The 20,241-nt window shown below is 40.6% G+C and overlaps 1 protein-coding gene across 1 annotated transcript in view; it reads right to left on the bottom strand.

Annotated features, from left to right (window-relative positions):
• The window catches only part of LOC124789709 (acyl-CoA-binding protein homolog), a 130,459-nt gene that overhangs the window by 15,962 nt on the left and 94,256 nt on the right, over positions 1–20,241 (bottom strand). Inside the window, exon 3 of the mRNA XM_047257161.1 lies at positions 390–504. Coding sequence (XP_047113117.1) covers positions 390–504 — 115 coding nt within the window. The remainder of the gene's footprint in view (positions 1–389; positions 505–20,241) is intronic.

A 20,241-nucleotide genomic window follows, 5' to 3' on the forward strand; every position in this document is an offset into this window, starting at 1 on the left:
AAATATCGGTTTGAAGGAGCGACAATACTTTCCCTAATTTTAGATATGACACACAAAACTGGTGACTCAGTTGTTATTTATGCTTAAATTTAGCACGAATTTCACATTTTAATCACAGTAATTCACTAGACGTTTTACTAAATGAGCTATCTTTGTTTTAGGCTTAATTTTAAGACTGCAAAATTTAGGGATCATGTTTAGTTTAACACACTATTTACGTACTCTAATGGACTCAGTTGTTTTCAACAGTTTAATCTTCGTCTGTTGGTGTAATACTTTATCCCTCGCCAAGTGAGCCAGCATCAATAATTTTCTTCATGTAGGGTACCACAGCCCTCCATTTGTTGGAATTTTAAAGCAAAGTAATAGATACTAGGGTCGCAGCTCACCTGTGTTGTTGTCGCCGACGGTTGCCTGTTTGAAGAGCGCGTACAGTTCAAGCAGCTCCTGGTCCGAGGGCATCTTTGTCAGCTTCCTTACATCCTCGGCTGCCTGGTTGAAGCGCTGGAACAGAACAGAAAGCTCTTTTCAGCTGTGTTAGCAAATTGCATCCAGCACTAAACAACTACTCATTCATCGTAAATGATTACCATTATTTTCTCGTTCGAGGCTAAAGCTACAGATCATGAAAAAATGTTTTTGAAAGTTGAAACTACTTTACTACCTTCAGCGCTTATGAATTTTAGAATGAATGCTTCTTTATTTCATCGTTCACTAGTAGTGAGTAAAGATGAATCTACTTGATGCACATAAAGAGCAAGAACGCGGTAGTATATGATCAGTGGTGAACATCTGGAGGGTAAGTAAAAGCTGTCGTCAACCCAGAGGTTGGTTCGACCGTAGCAGTGGAGATACTTTCAAACAGTTGTGGTTCTAGCTGCACCATGTGAGCACATCTACCAGTGTGTTATGCACATGACGAAAAGCATAAGCAGTACTCACAAACAGTAGAATTCGTGATCATGGAACAAGATGTTTAGGTACTTTGGATTAAACGTCACGCAGGCATTTCGTATAACGGAATCGTAGACCTGTAGGCCAGGCTGCCATTTCCGGAACCCTCTTAGATATCAAGTTACCTAACACCGACATATTCCTTCATATTAAAATGGATGCCATATCCCAGTGGTAAGAAGACTGGAAAACATCAGCTGTAAACGAAGGAAAATATTACAGTTGGATACAACCCACATATCCAGCTAAGCATAGTTTCACAACATGTCTGTAAACCGCAGACTTCTCTGCAATCACGAGGAAGAGTTTTAATGACAGCAGTTTTCCTTCGCATTTATTTCGTCTAAGAAATTCTGACATCGATGATTGCAGGAGGTCTTCCCCTGCTCGAAGTACTATCAACATAGAGAACAATTCCTTTTCAGATGTTAACAATCTCAGGGTTCCATCCCCAACACGTACTATTAGTTTTTAATAAGGACTGATAGAGCAGTGCTTCGATGTCTTTGAAGACTTAGTGGTCAGTTATAAAATCTGGCTGTAGAACCTTAGTTAAAGTGCAACTTCTATTTTTAAAGAATTTATAGCGTTTAGAAATTACCATAGGTGTACCTTTGTTCACACAACACTGAAAAAATAATGTTTAGTTATGTTAATGGATCATGCTCATGTCTAAGTTAAAGAAATACCAATTTCAAATGTTAGTTGATAGTGTACTCACGCTGGAGCCCAAATAATAATGGAACAAAGGCAATTCTAAACTTAAATTCACCAACAGTAAATAAAAAACAGAATTTTGCACAAGGAAATAAGATTATACAATACATTCTCCAAGGAGATCAACGAATCAGCTAAAACAGAATTTTTAAATAGTCAAACTACACTATTTGAACATTTCATGCCACAATGTCAAGGATTGTTTAGATAACACAGAGCGAGGAATGATGAAAAATTAATATTATTAAATAATAAACTATTATTCTACAGTAAACTGTCCATGTCATGAATCTTACTGCATAATACTATCCACAGGATCTGTGATTCTAAACCTTTCCCTTTTCTTGAGCTCAACAACTCGTTCATTGTAGTGAGATACTGACACAGCTTTCGCAGACGTACTGTGTGTGTGTGTGTGTGTGTGTGTGTGTGTGTGTGTGAACCATGTCAACTGAACCACCAAATTTCACACATCTGTAGATAAAGAGAATTTAAAGAATCTTCCGCCAGCGGCATATGTTTTACTTCTTACCATTGTGACCCAGAGCTGCAAAATCCTCTGTGATTGTGAAACAGCTTTGCTACGGATTATCGAGATATAATAGCGTGTTAGACGCTAAAATTCGTTATCAACGCGAAGGGAAGAAAACTTTGCAACGATAAACAACGGCTGTTGTAGCGCCTCTTCCGGTTATTAAACGAACTAGTTTCGAACAGTCTCAGATATGGCGTCTCTTGCGAAAAATATGTGAGCTAATGGAACTCTTGGGATCCTTATTATGTAACCAGAACGAAAATGTTGATTTATAGGGATATTTTTTCTAGAGATTCATGGCGTGCAGTTTTATTCGGGATATGTCACGATTTTAATAGTACAGTTTAACTGCTGCTAGGGAAACGCTCATCAGTGATAGTTACTCTCACTATCGTAGCTTTTCCTTCGATACACCAACCAAAAACTAGGACGACATATTTTAAATTTTTATATTTTCTTTTTACAATGAAGAAAAGGTAGATTTATTAAGGATTATTCACATTTATTGTCTTGTTTGTTCAAGCCTAATACATAATAAATAAATTAATGGTATTCTTTGAACAGTTGGGCTATAACATTTTTTCCGTGGTTTACATCCCGCTAACATGCTGCCATCTGTTGGTCCACAATGGTAGTCAGTTCTCTCTCTTTCTACAGAGTTTTCGGAAATTACCGTTGCAAAGTTCTAGGACTTGGAGAGAGGAATGAGGTCTCAATATTTTGAACGGGAACCCATATTAGGAAAAGTCAGTAGTTGGACAAAGTTTCCGGACATGGATTTCTATTCAAAACACTATTATGTGCTCCAAGTCCTGGAAGTCTGTAACGGGAATTTCCAGACAGCCTGTACACTGAATTCCAATTCTTGTCGATGTTAGTGCCAGCTGCCAGCAGCATTTTTTACTTTAGAATTCACTCGTCCAGAGGCAGGTTATGTAGCTTTCACGAAAATAAATCGTGTACAAATAGGAGTCTCAGTTCGTCATGACACTTCAGTAAAATCAATTTATATAAATTAGTTTTCATTCAATATTCCGTGTGTGGCCCAAAGCTTGTTAATTTAAATATATTTGAACTGACTCCTGTCCCGCTGGTTTACACTCAGTACCGATGATTCTATTTCGGTAAGCGCTGAAGTAACGTGAACAGAAAGCTTTTAATATATAATTTTTTTGATTGTTTGGTTACTTAATCACTTGCTTTTAAAACAAACTGTCGCTTGTCGGAAGATGTTTTTTTTATTTTGAGAAATATTTGACATCATTCATTAGTTTTCCTTGAATTTCTGGGACATGTGGTTTCATAATATGAATCATGCTTGCTAATACTGTACATCTCATTGAATTCATCTGGTCATCACTTTTCATCCAGTCGTTTGATTTCTTCCACTCCCACACCACTGGTCGTTTCGGCAGTCTGATCCTAACACAAAATTCGTTATTAAAAGGACACCTATTTATAAACGTTGACGAAAAGTTGAGCTAAAAATTTTCTATTGGTACTCAATATAAAGCAAATATCGGAACGGCAATAACACTAATGACAAGCGATAACAGAATGCAGTCAACAATAACGACTGAATATTTCAACTCAGAATTGAAAGCGCCAGAATGCGTAGACGGTTTTCATTCCGTTGCTCTCACAGACTGGTTTCACTCAACAGAAATGAATGAATAGTAACGCTGTGGTCAGTTGGTCCGATTAACAGGCGATTAAATCGGTGCTTCCAACTACTGTATTCTGCATTCTGCATTGCTGTCGCAGGAAGCGATGGGTAAACTTATGAGGCAATCGTTTGACGAAAAGAGGATGTCTGTTCTAATATATCTGACGTGTTAACAGAGAGCAAGTATATTTCAGGTTACACATATTCGTCGATTCGCCCTGAAAAAGTGCTTTTACTGAGATTGTTACATTTGTAACTAGAAAAATAAAATTCCATTACTTATACCGGGGCCGGCCGCGGTGGCCAAGCGGTTCTAGGAGTTTCAGTCCGGAACCGCGCGACTGCTACGGCCGCAGGTTCGAATCCTGCCTCGGGCATGGATGTGTGTGATGTCCTTAGGTTAGTTAGGTTTTAGTAGTTCTAAATTCTAGGGGACTAATGACCTCAGATGTTAAGTCCCATAGCGCTCAGAGCCATTTTAATTTATACCAAACGGAAATAGCACGTATAGCAGATTTTTGAAACATTGGAGGACAAGGAAGAACTAGTTATATGTAGTTTGTGTGGGTGGTCCTATGTCACATATGGAGGAATGCCTAACCCCCAACTATGCCACAAAGATTATTACAATGAAGAGGGACTATGAAAATAATTAAGTCTTTAAATAAGAAAAAGAAAGAATGTACATCAACATTTCTGAAAATAATCGTATGCAAATGTATCGAAAACATCTAACAGGAGAAATATCTGCATGTATATAATTCAGCCATATGCATAGGGCATAGGTCGGTCGGTGTGTGTGAGGGGGGGGGGGGGGGGGGGAGGGTACCGGGTACCAGGTACCAGGCCTGTGGGATGACAAAACTTTGCATGTTCTGTGGCACGAGTTCAGAAATATTTTTTTCGTCATTTCTTTCGTGTTTTTTTTATCTAATAACTGAAAAGCTCAGTATTATAGTGCAACGACAGGTTTGTACAAGAATCTGAAACACGTTGCAAAACCATGGAATTTATATCAAATCGTTTTGATATTTTAGAGCCCAGTGGTCTGATTAAAACGTCAGAAATTTGACTTCCCGGGCGTAAAAAGTTCAGTTGACAGTTAAGATGTGATTTCTGATACCACGCCTCAGAAGATTTCTGCAAGTTTCTGAAGTCCAGAAGTACCGTTGGATATCTTAGTTCCTGACTGAATACGGATTTAGTTCTTTTCTTAACCTTATTTCTGTGTTAACATTTTTCTGAACTTTGTATGTTCCTGTAGCGTCATGTGAGAGAAGTTTTTCACAACTTAGGTTCACATGAATCAAGAATTATTCTCTAGTCAGTTTTGTCAATGAAAGATAACGTAGCTAAATGTACGCATCGATTATGATAATACAGTTTCAAAATTAGCAGCAGAAAAAGTTAGAAGAGATTCTAAGCTACATGATAAAGTCATCTATCACTAAGAAGGTTTTAGATTATCTGTACTGCTTCATTAATTAATTAAACCGTATTACTTATAAAAAGTTACATTTTTTCCATTCATAAAAACTGTTTACAAAATAGTTAACAATATACTTTGCTTACTTAACCACTTGTATCGAAGTGTTGCCTTCCCCTAAAAAAATATTTGATATTTTTGTGGAGTTGGTGGGGATTGGGAAGGTGACAAGTTGAAACAACGCACCGGATGTCAAACTACGCTGTTACGGTTCTGACCATATGACAATTTCGTATTTCTGTGAATACAATTGTGAAGATAAAATGCTTTCAAAGTTAGTTTCTCCTGATTGTCTCGCGATGGGTCGAGCACACACCACCAGGAATTTTGTTCTTTTCTCAACAATAAACTGATTCACCGAGACAGAGATACCCGATCAAATTGTTTTGTGCAGATGTATTGAGACACCCCAAATTTAATTTAATTTATACCACTAGTAAAAGAGTCTCACAGCATTATTAATTTGTAAATGTTGTTTAGCTCTACTATGAATTTTAACTACGAGTTATTAGCTGTCACTGTACTAACTTATGGAGATACATAAAGAGATCGTCTAGAGCTATTATTCTGGAGACAAAGACTCTCATAGTTTCATCTGAAGAAAAGTAATTTCATGCCTGCATCTCGGTTGTTAAAAAGGTTACGATAACACGCCGTTCGCTTTTTTAAGAGGCCCCAATGACTAAGCGTCAACATGAAAATAGATTATAGATATCTTTAGGGTATCAAAAAGAATGTCAAGTGAAGCAGATGCCTCGTTCTGTGTGCAGGATTCGAGGAAGCAACTCTAGCCCGACGTTATGGAGGCGGTGGCTATTTGGAACACCTCACCCCCGACTGTCTCACCGTTCTGTTTAAGGCTCCGACAGATGTGCGAAGGCTCCCCCTGTGACCGGCACCACAGGGAACACTTATAAATATCTCTTCGAAAATTGTGGAGGGTAAAGAGTTGCTTGTTGTACATAAAGCCCTTTCTGCGTCCTAGCATTCGTTCAATATCAAATTCTTTTTTTCCGCTGTGTCATCTGCATGATTCCTAATGTGTAGTTCCGATAATCTCCCTTCCAGGTTGTGTTTCCATTTTATCTTTCACAAAGGGTTTTATTTTTTAGTTTGTTCTTTTTATGTTATAGCACATACGTTTCATATCTTTCTCCCGTGTAGCACTGCATTACTACGTTGTCTGATTTTTCTGTCGTCCATTTTGCACGCATTCGTAGTGTTCAGTATCTGTATATAAGTCAGCCTTGCTGCCTGTGATGTCCATAACATGACTCTCTCACCTTGCTTCCATTCTACATTTTTTAAATCGGTAAGTTATCTGTGATTACCTGACGGTCGCGCTTGTATTCCACTGTACTGGTTAAGATGTGTAGCAATTAACTCTTTTCTCTGTTGATTACGAATATCACAACGTATTACCCTGTTAAAAACACCAAGCTTCTTTAACGCTATGGTGCTAACATGCTGTAATTGTGAACAGGACTACATCTGACACTATGAATCCCAATGTCCCATTAAATGTAGGATATGGAGGATTTGATACGGCGACCGTAATACTGACAATCACCTACCACGTGAGGATAACCCGAGAATGTAAAAATACGCATGAGAACACGTTTCAGTTACCAAAAACTTAATTGTTTTGCACTAGATACAGAAAAAATAGTTGTTATCGTTTGACACTTTCAATGTTCTTCAATGGAGATGAAATATGTACGCACCAGGAAACCTGCGCCGGACTTTCGCACTTTAATGACAGTATTTGAAATAAGTGAAGTCGTTGAATAAGTGTAGTTGGCGACAGTGACATGTGTTCGTCGTTTCGGAAAGTGTATTCTGTTGTGGATTGGCAAGACAGCCAACCCACTATGAGAGGAAGCCGAAAGGTCTGGAACAGGTCAAGGAAATGAGACTAACAAAAAACGTACGTAGCTGCTGGAATACTTAACTTTAATCCATAATTGGTGAACATCGCTCTTGACGGTACATGTTTTACAGCATCAATAGTAGCTGGTAATGGCGCCTTGCTAGGTCGTAGCAAATGACGTAGCTGAAGGCTATGCTAACTATCGTCTCGGCAAATGAGAGCGTATTTTGTCAGTGAACCATCGCTAGCAAAGTCGGCTGTACAACTGGGGCGAGTGCTAGGAAGTGTCTCTAGACCTGCCGTGTGGCGGCGCTCGGTCTGCAATCACTGATAGTGGCGACACGCGGGTCCGACGTATACTAATGGACCGCGGCCGATTTAAAGGCTACCACCTAGCAAGTGTGGTGTCTGGCGGTGACACCGCATATTCTTTCAGAAAAGTCAACTTGTACGGCGGACAGAGATAGTGGACTACCGCGTTGGTCACCGTTATTATATATGACAATACTGTATACAAATTATCTAGTTAAAAACTATTTTAAAATAAATAAAAGGGTATTTGTAACAAGACAATATGAAAAGGGAATCTGTTACTTTTGATTAATAAGTTAGCTTCGTAAAGGTATGAAGCTGGGCATCGATGATCCCCTTTTGCCTATGATAGTTAAAAGTCTCTTACGTTAGAATTTTCCACAAATAGTAAGTTTTAGTGGAAAATCGGTATGGAATGTCAAATGCCGGTTAAAAAAATCTTTCTACGATACCTCATTCATCGCTGAACGATTAGTACGTGTTGAGAAAAAGGGATGTTGATTTGAGAAATGATATATATGATATATTAACGCATCTTTTTGACGCTAGCTTTTTTTTAATGTAGCAAACGCTTCGATGCCATCCCAGAAACATTGCAACCGAAGACAGCCTGTCGAACTACTGATGTCTCATTGTGAGAAATCTATTGTATTCCTCACCTTTGTGTCGCAAGTGAACTCTCACGTGCTATCCATGGCACACAATGGCCACGGTCGCATGACTGATGGGCTAAACGTTATAAGCTACTGACCTCCAGAGCACCAAACGGTGTAAAAATCCAATAATCGTATTTCAGGAGCAGTTGCTATATGTAAAGTTTTTCTCTTTACCGAAAAGAAACGTACCACTTATCAGTACGTCAAGGAGAGGAAAGCGATGTTAAAATTCTCACAGCTTGAAGCAGGGGCTCCCAACATGGGGGTAATTATCCCCTGAGGAGTAAAATGAAAGTTTCTAAGGAAAAAAAAAATTGTTCAGTCGTGTTTGGGTCTCGAAACTGAACTATTTTCAAAAGATCATTATTATTATTATCATCACTATTTCAAAAAACTGTAATACTGATTACAAAAGCTACCAATAATTACAATTTTTTATTTCAAATATTAGCATTAAAGCGTGAGAGAACGTGGCGGAGGTTACAGCTTGTGAAACGAATGCTTGAAAAACACCTCCCTTGCTCCCCACATAGTCCATATATATTTGCTTAAATATCTCATGACAATGCCCTCTTCGAGTTATATGTAGCTCCTACAATGGACCAGAAACTGTACATTGTTGTGCGGAAGTGGTCAGACGCAAAGCATTGGCACCCTGAAGTCTTCCAATGTCTGTCATTTTAGGGGTAAGGAGTCCAAGAATCTAGTGATACACGAGCATTAGGTATAATGTACACTCATTTTAGGGGTAAGCAGTCCAAGAATCTCATGGTACACAAGCATGTGGTGTAGTGTACACCCTTTGACTTGCTTGATTTTAAAATGGGGTTGCTGGGTGTGAGTAAAGCAAGTGAGAGAGAGCACTTTTTGTAATAAGTATCTACCATCAATTTGGATAATTAGCTTTCTTTTCTGGGGAGGCGTTGTACGTAATCATCACAATGAATTGAGAATTACCCCATCTTTCTATGAATATAAATAAAATGTTGTCACAATTAAGCAGTACCAGTTGTGTCATTAATTCATTATTTCGGGTTTTTAATAAGACACGTACTAAACTATCATTTAAAAAATGAAAGCGTTCACAGATAATGCTCTTTCTTTCTAAAGTTTCCTTAGGCGCTAACGTTGTTGATGGCTGGGAGACGGGGGTGGGTAATAGCCAGAACCTAAATGCACCCAGGGGTCATAGTCTCAAAAAGGTTGGTTAATCACTGGCGTAAAGCAAAACCAAAGTTTGATGCCTGCCGCATACACATTTAGTGCTACAGATTTAATGGAACTTGGTAACTTCTGACAGAAGGGAACACTTCTCTGTAATAATGTGTCTCTTCCACTGCTTCTCGCGAATTATACGTCAGACGTATGCTGTCATGCAAGATATCCTTTTACGATACTGTGTTGGAGAAATGCTACTTGCCGGCAGATACCAGTGAGGCAGAATTTAGAAACATCTGGATTTGTGGTCGAGGGCCACACGGAATCGATAGTAGAATCCCTGGATTCTTAGCAAATTTCTTGAGAAACACGATACTTTTTTGACCAGCAGGCTATGGAAGAAGATCAAAACCGGTAGTTTTCGCGTGTCTAAGCGTTCGTATAACGCTTCTGGTGTTACTTCTTTCGTTTGGTCGGCTACAGTGCTAAATTGCTGTTGAAATTTAAAAATAATATTTCCTAACTTATGGGAAAAGGGTCTTTCTTTCAGAAGACTTCATAGTTTTCCTAACTGTTGGCTGTTGGTTGGTGAGATATTAAATTCCTTTCTTTCATCTACTTCTTTCTATATCTATACAGTGAGAGCCACTTTACGGCACGTGGTAATGGACCGTGTGTTGTGAGGATGTTTAGTTGTTACAAGCTAAAGCTGAGAGATTGCTAGCAGTGTATTATTTATTGCTGGTCCAATGGTTGAATAAGGAGTTTCCCGAGTGCACACACACAGTAACAGGTCTCAGATGAGTCACGTTGGAGTGAACTGTTTTCTTCGATAAAATGATATTGGCGACCGCTATCAACACAATTCGGGAAGGCAGCACAGGAAGCGCATCGGTGTCACCGATAGTGTTTTCTTTACCTATCACAGCACAGTTACAGGGCAGCAAAACAGTGAGGGAATATGGAGCACTTAACGCATCCTTTCTTTCGACTTCGCAGAAGGATGAGGAGAAAGTTTCGTCTCAGTTACGTATATCCTTTCTTTTTATTTATTTTCCTTGGTTTTTGGGATGTGCTCATCTCAGTAGTGGAATGCCAGTTATAACGATACAGAGGTGAGGAATATACGACACCCACTTCCTGAGCGCACAAAATCCTCGGCCCGGCGGGAATCGAACGCAGGCCCTTTCGGTTATCGATCCGCTGATCGCGTAGCTACTATCGGGGCGGACTAAGTTAACCCTACAGTTCGGAGAGGGAAAAGGAAGCGAACCAAGCCCGCATCTCTTTGTACAGTCACACTGTTGGCGGGGAAATGTGTGTCGTTCTGCATTGGTCTGCACTCATGCAGCGTTGAAAGGGCAGTGTCCTCTCTCTGCTAGAGACGCAGAAAACACGTTTTTCGAGGGAAGGGAACACAGCAAGTGAACTTGCAATGGAGTGGCAAACGGCTCGCGGAGAAGACTGACACGATTTCACACACGGAAGACACAACTGTTTTGACAAGGGGAACTCCCCATCGCACACGCCTCAGATTTAGTGGTAAGCGGGCCCAGTGAAAAGCCCGTCAAAACCTGAACACAGATAAGGTATGAAAACAGGGAGGAGGTATACTAAACTTTGAAGGAAAAGTAAAATAGAAATAGTGAACGGTCGGAGGACAAGAAGTGCAATTTACAACTGCCTAAAAGAGCAACGGCTTCGTGGTTAACGTCAGAGTGTTAGCTGCTCTCTGTAATACAAAACTGAGTGAACGGATCAACGATGAACTTGAAAGGGTGTCATGGAACGTCCGCCCTGAACAAATACAACGAACAAAATGAGATAAAGAAAAAGATGGTCACGGTGTTGGACTGCCACCCGGGCGAGCCTAGTTCAAACCTCCCTTGCGCTAATTTTCTTTTTTTTTCCCCCGCTGTTCGCTGTATTCAAATGTGTGTGTGTGTGTGTCGTAGTGTAAGGTCCGTTTGCATCAGCGAGGTGCAAGGAAGGCACCTGTAATGACAGCTGAGTCTGCATAACTACTCTGTTGGCAGCCGAAAGGTGGTAGCATTCGAATGGGAACCGCAAACGTTTGATGACAAGGGACAAGTCAACCATATCCTCCACAGGAAAACACGTCTAGTATATCAAACACAGCATTAGTGACAGTACGTGTGTCATATGACAAGAATCTCTTACCGACGCACCTAATTTGTACGCCTGATGAGTGAGTGAGATATGCCTCCTTGTCCGATTTAAGTGTTCATTTGAATGTGAATGTGATCATTCTCAAGGAAATGATGAAAACGTAATAGTTTGTCACATAAGCTGCAACAGATCAACGTAATAGTTTCACTGTCACTTGGTTTCTCTGAGGTCTGTCAAAACATATATTTCTAACGTTTTTGAAGTTGCGTTGCGTTTTGGAAGTTTTGACTCTTGAATTACTTTGTTGTAACATAGATCACATCCATCTATTTACTTGCGACGGTAACGAGTTCTTACTACATGACGCATATTCTACAACCAATGAATAGTACAGTAGAGTCTCGATTATCCGACCTTCTGTGTTATCCGACCCACCCTTTCACCGCGCCGGCCGTGCGCCAGCCGACTACGGGTCAGTGATTAACGTGTTGTTTGTTGATACTCAGTTCATTGTCGCCGTCTGCTACTCCTCACTCCTCAGTGCTAACTTAGATATGTAGTGGAGTGGACGTGATGCACTTTGTTTATTGTAAAGATTTGTGGTGATGGCTTCAAAACGGAAAAAGGTGATCGTTTCAATGGAAGAAAAACTTAAAGCTTTAAAAATAATAGACAATGGTGAAACTTTTAATAAAGTGGCGCAAGATTATAACGTCGGGAAAACAAAAGTTGGAGACTGGAAAAGGAACCGCAATGAAATTGAGAAGTGGTGTTCTCAGCGAGCAACTTCGGCTGTTTTGGAAGATGGGAAAACCATGAAAAAATGTGATTATGAAAAAGTAAGTGAAACTTTGTTCCTTTGGTTTACTCAACATAGAGAGAAAGGTGTTTACTCAACATAGAGAGAAAGGTGTACCCATGTCGCGACTTATTTTGCAGGAAAAAGCCTTAAAGTTTCGTAACGAACTAAACTAAGGTGAACCTGATTTCACAGCTAGTATAGGCTGGTTCGATAGATGGAAGAAAATGTCAGTGGTGAAAAGCTTTCAGCAAATTTTGAAGCTGTTAAATTATTTAGGAATAAACTCCACAAGGTATTGGGCAAGGAAAACTTAACAGGCGATCAAATTTTTAACTGCGACGAGACTGGTCTCAATTACAAAATGTTACCGTAAAAAGCGTTAGCGTCAAAGGCCGAAAAGGCAGCGCCAGGCTACAAACGTAGCAGAGAAAGACTGACAATTCTTGCATGCAGTAACGCCACAGCAAATTTGAAGATAACACTGTCTATGATAGGTAAGCCAAAAAAACCGAGAGCATTTAAAAATGTATCTAAAATTGCTTTGCCGGTGAAATATTACAACCAGACATGAGCTCAGACATTTTTAAAGAATGATTTTTTAACGAGTTCGTGCCACAAACTGAAAAGTTTTTGAAAGCCTACAACTTGCCCCGCTTCTAGACAATGCCACTTGTCATCCTAATGAAGATGAACTTCAAGATCAAGATATAAAGGCCATGTTTTTGCCTCTAAATGTCAAATCCTTATGTCAGCCTATGGACCGAGGGACCTTAGAGACACTGAAGAGAAACTACCGCAGAAACTTGCTTTCCTCTTTAATTAATGCTGTGGACAAGGGAGAAGAAATGCTAGAGCAGTTGCTCCGTATTAATTTGAAAGACGTAGCTTATGCCGTGGCCCAATCTTGGGAGAGTGTTGGAGCAAATACAATTGCAAAGTCATGGAAAATTTTGCTACAGGAAAATCAAGAAAATTCTCCAGATGATGAAAATCTACAGCAGCAGACCTAACCAGAAAATACTACCCTGCTTTCATTGTTACGAAAAGTTTCGGGATGTGCTGACGCCACAGAAGATGACGTAAATGAATGGATTGCCCAAGATGAAGAATTTGAAGTGACAGATGAAGAAATAGTCAGCATGGTAAACGGAAAATAGGAAGACGAAGAAGCGGTTGTAGTGGAGGAAAGTGCTCCCAAGATTTCTCATTACGAAGGACACAAGGCCTTAGAAACTGCTTTGAAATATGTAGAGCAACTGGAGGAAACATCGTCTACCGAGGTTTTACTTCTTAGGAGACTACGCGATTTAGCGGCAAAAAAACGGCGAACAGCAGGCTAACAAAAGACACTTACTAACAGTAAATATCTATTCAGTCTAATTTGATTTGTATAGTATTAAATGTTTAACTCACTTGGCCTACTTTAGTTTAATTATTGTGTTTTTGTTGCATTATTTTCCGTGTTATCCGACCTTCCCGCTTATCCGACCTTGCCGCTGCCGGTTTAGGTCGGATAATCGAGACTCTACTGTATAACAACTGCCAAGACCACAGAAGGAGAACATACATTTTAGTGACCGTACGGAAAACGCATAATGTTGGAAAAAAAATAAAGGACGCGATAGAGATTTGAACACGGGTCACACACTTGGCAGTCCAACACCGTGACCACTTACTTTTTCTTTTTTTGATGATCTCATTTTGTTCGTCAAGGTTCGTTCTATTTGCTTGAAGTGGACGTCCCATGACACTTGTTCAGGTTCATCGGTGGTCCATTTGTTTTTCTTTTCTTTTTTCTTTTTTTGTTACAGAAGACACCCAACACGCTGAGCTACCGCGCCGGCAATAATCACAACGCCATTGCTGTGTTAGGCCGCTCTATATTGCACTTTTTGCCCTTCAAGCGTTCACTGTTTCTGTTTTCTTCTGTTTTCACAGCTCGGCAAACCTTCTTCCTGTTTTCATGCTTGCTCAGTGTTCAGTTTTTGATGGGCTGTCCACTGACCTACCTTACCCCTAAATCTGAGAGGGGTGCGATGGGAAGTGTCCCTTGTGAATAGCAGGCGAACATGCGCAGAGAACCAGGAAGTGAAAGGGAAATACAGTGAAATGAAAAATATACGGATGTATCAGGAGCTCCAAGTGTGTTCACTGTAAGCAGTACTATGCCCAGTGTTGTAATGTGGAACTGTGACTTACATTTCGGTGAATTTGGAATGCTAATGAGTCACATAGATCTGAAGAGTGGAAAGCAGACCACATAGGATAGATACTGGAACAGTAAACAAAAAAAAAATATTGGATGAAATATGGGGAGAAACTATAACAGAGTGCCAAAAAAAAAAAAAAAAAAAAAAAAAAAAAAAAAAAACAACAAGGAAAAAGTAGAAACGTTCAAGGAACACTGAACACTGATCAGTTTAAAGAGTAAAGAAAGGAAACAGCTAAGTTAACTAGAAAAATAGAAAGAGATTCTGAAAAGAGAAAACTTGCGAAAACTGACGAAAACTTTTGAAAAAGCAATACACGTGATTTTTATTAGACATTTGAGGGCAGACTGAAAGGAAACAAAACCCCATGTGTCTATTTTATGAACGAAAATGGCAGGCTTCGATAAGCCACATCGAAAATTGCGAAATACTTTCAAAATATTTTGATCAGTTTCTTAATTTCCGGAACGAATCCATAATCTGGAATTCTCAAACACTCATAAAATCTAGAAGATGATTCACCACTGACTATCAAAGAAATCCAAGAAGTAGTTAAAACCCTGAAAAACAATAAAGCTAATGGAGAAGATTATTACAGCGGAACTTCAGAAATGGCCTTTACCAAAAACTTGGAGAACTGAAAAAATTCCAGGAGAGTGGAAGACAGCCTCGATACATCGACTAAAAAAACTTCTTTGCTGCTAGTTGCATATAAAGTATTTTCCAAGATTCTACTAAACAGAGTAGAAACAATAGACAGTGAACTCCAAGGTGGTTTTATAAAGGGCGTCTCATGTTCTGAAGAAATATGTAGTCTGAAGTCCATCATATGCCACAGATTACGGAATTAAAAAGATATTTTAGTAATGTCTGCTGATTTCAGGTGGTCATTACTTTTGTTGACAGAGGCAGTAAACATAAAATAACCCGAGGCTTTGGCATAAAGTCTAAATTAGCAAATCTTATTCGTGAAACACTTGCAGTCACAGTACCTAAACTGAATTTACGGAACACAGGTTTAGGGTAAGGTAATGGTCTATCTGCAATTCTTTTTAATTGTGTTCTAGAAAAAACAGTGAGAATATGGAAAGAAAAACTGAATGAGTAAGATTTCACCAATGAGATTTGGAACAGGAAACGAGAATAAACGTTTCGCATTTTCAGATGACTGTACTATACTTTCCTAAAATTTGACCCATGCTGTAATAAAAAATAACTTTTAGAAGAAAGTGGGTTGGATCGGCTTAATAATTTATACAGGAAAAAATAAAAATTTAACAAGGGTTAATGCAACGAAATTACTGAGAACAAATACCGGTGAAATAGAAAAAATTTAAAAATTTCAGTATCATGGGGAAATAATGCAAGAAAATGGTTTGTAAGAAGCCGCAATAGAGAAAGAATGCATAAAGCGCATATAGTGTAACTAAAGAAGTTTAAAATAAAAAGTGCCCGCAAAAAAATGGTAGGAGAGACATTGGCAGAACAAAGGTACGATGGCAACTACTTTCACTGTGAATCGACTACTTTTTGAAAGAAGAAGATGTGAGAAACAGAGTGTGTTTTGGCTGAGAAATTTAACATTATTTACATTACTCCTGCACTTTGTTCTCTAGTTTAGATTACTAGTTCTTGGAAGCTGGCTGCGTTGGTGAGGACCAGACAGCAAACCCAAAGTTTCGAGGTTTGATCTGCAGCCGATCCTACGATTTCTTTTTCTGTCACTTATCTCTTCTTTCACCTCTGCTAATAAAGTGTTGATCTGAAAAATTCCAAATTGCACAGCGGTTTGAAATCGGCATTAAACTATAGGTCCCTCTATAATTGAATGGGTAAGTCATTGCAAAGGTCGTAGCAGGGCAAGTACATGCCAACTCCAACCATGGAATGCCTAGTACAGCACTGCTACGTTTAAATTAATCTTCAGGTTGAGGACAAATTTACTTACCGCAAGAAATGCATTCTTCAAAATAAATGGCGATGTTAGCCAAGCCTGCAGCTTGCGCTGTTGTACACTACTGGCCATTAAAATTGCTACACCAAGAAGAAATGCATATGATAAACAGGTATTCATTGGACAAATATATTATACTAGAACTGACATTTGATTACATTTTCACGCAATTTGGGTGCATAGATCCTGAGAAATCAATACCCTGAACAACCACCTCTGGCCGTAATAACACCCTTGATACGCCTGGGCATTGAGTCAAACAGAGCTTGGATGGCGTGTACAGCTACAGTTGCCCATGCAGCTTCAACACGATACGACAGTTAAACAAGAGTAGTGACGCGTATTGTCACGAGCCACTTGCTCGGCCACCATTGACCAGACGTTTTCAATTGGTGAGAAATCTGGAGAATGTGCTGGCCAGGGCAGCAGTCGAACATTTTCTGTATCCAGAAAGGCCCATACAGGATCTGCAACATGCGGTCGTGCATTATCCTGCTGAAATGTAGGGTTTCGCAGGGATCAAATGAAGGGTAGAGCCACGGGTCGTAACACATCTGAAATGTAACGTCCACTGTTCAAAGTGCCGTCAATGCGAGCAAGACGTGACCGAGACGTGTAACCAATGGCACCCCATACCATCACGCCGGGTGATACGCCAGTATGGCGATGACGAATACACGTTTCCAATGTGCGTTCACGGCGATGTCGCCACACACGGATGCGACCACCATGATGCTGTAAACAGAACCTGGATTCATCCGAAAAAATAACGTTTTGCCATTCGTGCACCCAGGTTCGTCGCTGAGTACACCATCGCAGGCGCTCCTGTCTGTGATGCAGCGTCAAGAGTAACCGCAGCCACGGTCTACGAGCTGATAGTCCACGCTGCTGCAAACGTCGTCGAACTGTTCGTGCAGATGGTTGTTGTCTTGCAGACGTACCCATATGTTGACTCTGGGATCGAGACTTGGCTGCACGATCTGTTACAGCCATGCGGATAAGATGCCTGTCATCTCGACTGCTAGTAATACGAGGCCGTTGGGATCTAGCACGGCGTTCCGTATTACCCTCCTAAACCCACCGATTCCATATACTGCTAACGGTCATTGGATCTCGACCAACGCGAGGAGCAATTTCGCGATATGATAAACCGCAATCGCGATAGGCTACAATCCGACCTTTATCAAAGTCGGAAACGTGATGGTACGCATTTCTCCTCCTTACACGAGACATCACAACAACGTTTTACCAGACAACGCCGGTCAACTGCTGTTTGTATATGACAAATCGGTTGGAAATATTCCCCATGTCAGCACGTTGTAGGTGTCACCACCGGCGCCAACCTTGTGTTAATGCTCTCAAAAGCTAATCATTTGCATATCACAGCATCTTCTTCCTGTCGGTTAAATTTCGCGTGTGTAGCACGTCATCTTCTTGGCGCAGCAATTTTAATGGCCAGTGGTGTATGTATCCACGAACGGCACCTGTGCAATGTCGTCAATACGTTACTAGCGTCAGTTACGGTGAGAAAGTGTTATGTGTGGTTGTAAGTGCATTATGTCGGAGCTAATTCTAACGCGGGCAAATTGTCGGTGCTCATGTGGTGAGTGTTTTCGTGGATGCTTTAGTAACCAAGGGAGCCGAAGTGTTTGAAGTGTCATTGTATCGAAGATATAAACAGCAAACAGGGAAAGCGAAAAAACGCCATCCGCTAAGCTACAAAGTCAACGAAAGTGTATGTAGAGCGATCGTGCCGGTGACTGAAGAGGACGACATCTGGAAAAATCACTGCAGAAATGAATGTCGCACTCGCGAACCCTGTCAGCATCAAAACAACACGAATGGAGCTCCACAAACAGGGAATTGTAGGGCGAGCTCTAATTCCAAAACCACTTATTGGTGATACAGTTGCCTGTAACACGAATACATGGTGCGGAAGCAATAATGTCTGGAGTATAGAGCAATGGAAGGAAGCCATTTGGTCGGATGAGTCTAGTTTCACACTGTATCCCACTTCTGGCTGAGTTTACGTCCCAAGATTGAAGCATGGCGGAGCGTTCGGAATGATTTGGGTAGCCAAACCTTGGTGTTCCATGGGCCTCATGGTTACTCTGCAAGATCGCATTACTGTCAAAGATTATGTGACCATTTTGGTAGATCAAGCCATTCCCACGGTAGAAGTGTTTTTTGCCCATTGATGCAAAATTGCAGCGGTGTACTGTAGGTCTCTAGAAGAGCGCAGCGTTCCAAAGGATTGGAAAACGGCACAGGTAATCCCCGAAAAAGAAGGGACGTCGAACACATGTGCAGAACTATAGACATATATCTCTAACGTCTATCAGTTGTAGAATTTTGGAACACGTATTATGTTCGAGTATAATGACTTTTCTGGAGACTAGAAATGTACTCTGTAGGAATCAGCATGGGTTTCGAAAAAGACGATCGTGTGAAACCCAGCTCGCGCCATTCGACCACGAGACTCAGAGGGCCATAGACACGGGTTCCCAGGTAGATTCCGTGTTTCTTGACTTCCGGAATGCGTTAGATACAGTTCCCCAAGGTCGTTTAATGAATAAAGTAAGAGCATATAAACTATCAGACCAATTGTGTGATTGGATTGAAGACTTCCTAGATAACAGAACGCAGCATGTCATTCTCAATGGAGAGGAGTCTTCCGAAGAAAGAGTTATTTCAGGTGTGCCGCAGGGGAGTGTCGTAGGACCCTTGCTATTCACAATATACATAAATGACCTTGTGGATGACATCGGAAGTTCACTGAGGCTTTTTGCGGATGATGCTGTGGTATATCGAGAGGTTGTAACAATGGAAAATTGTACTGAAATGCAGGAGGATCTGCAACGAATTGACGCACGGTGCAGGGAATGGCAATTGAATCTCAATGTAGACAAGTGTAATTTGCTGCGAATACATAGAAAGAAAGATCCTTTACATTTAGCTACAATATAGCAGGTCAGCAGCTGGAAGCAGTTAATTCCATGAATTATCTGGGAGTACGCATTAGGAGTGATTTAAAATGGAATGATCATATAAAGTTGATCGTCGGTAAAGCAGATGCCAGACTGAGATTCGTTGGAAGAATCCTAAGGAAATGCAATCCGAAAACAAAGGAAGTCGGTTACAGCACACTTGTCCGCCCACTGCTTGAATACTGCTCAGCAGTGTGGGATCCGTTCCAGATAGGGTTGATAGAAGAAATAAAGAAGATCCAACGGAGAGCAGCGCGCTTCGTTACAGGATCATTTAGCAATCGCGAAAGCGTTACGGAGATGACAGATAAACTCCAGTGGAAGACACTGTAGGAGAAACGCTCAGTAGCTCGGTACGGGCTTTTGTTGAAGTTTCGAGAACATACCTTCACCGAGGAGTCAAGCAGTATATTGCTCCCTCCTACGTATATCTCGCGAAGAGACCATGAGGATAAAATCAGAGAGATTAGAGCCCACACAGAGGCATACCGACAATCTTTCTTTCCACGAACAATACGAGACTGGAATAGAAGGGAGAAGGAACTCAAAGTACCCTCCGCCACACTCCGTCAGCTGGCTTACGGAGTATGGATGTAGCTGTAGATGTAGGATGATTATGTTGTGTTCCAAGACGACAGGCCCCCTGCTCAAACAGTTCGCATCGTCCAGGACTGTGTTATCTTACCACGAGGATGATTTGTCGCATCTCCCCTGCTCACCACATTGACCAGATCTCAATGTTATTGAGCCTTTGTGGTCTACTTTTGAGAGAAGTTTGCGTAATCGCCATCCATCTCCAGAATC

This window comes from Schistocerca piceifrons, chromosome 3, assembly GCF_021461385.2.
Source record: "Schistocerca piceifrons isolate TAMUIC-IGC-003096 chromosome 3, iqSchPice1.1, whole genome shotgun sequence".
Taxonomy (NCBI): domain Eukaryota; kingdom Metazoa; phylum Arthropoda; class Insecta; order Orthoptera; family Acrididae; genus Schistocerca; species Schistocerca piceifrons.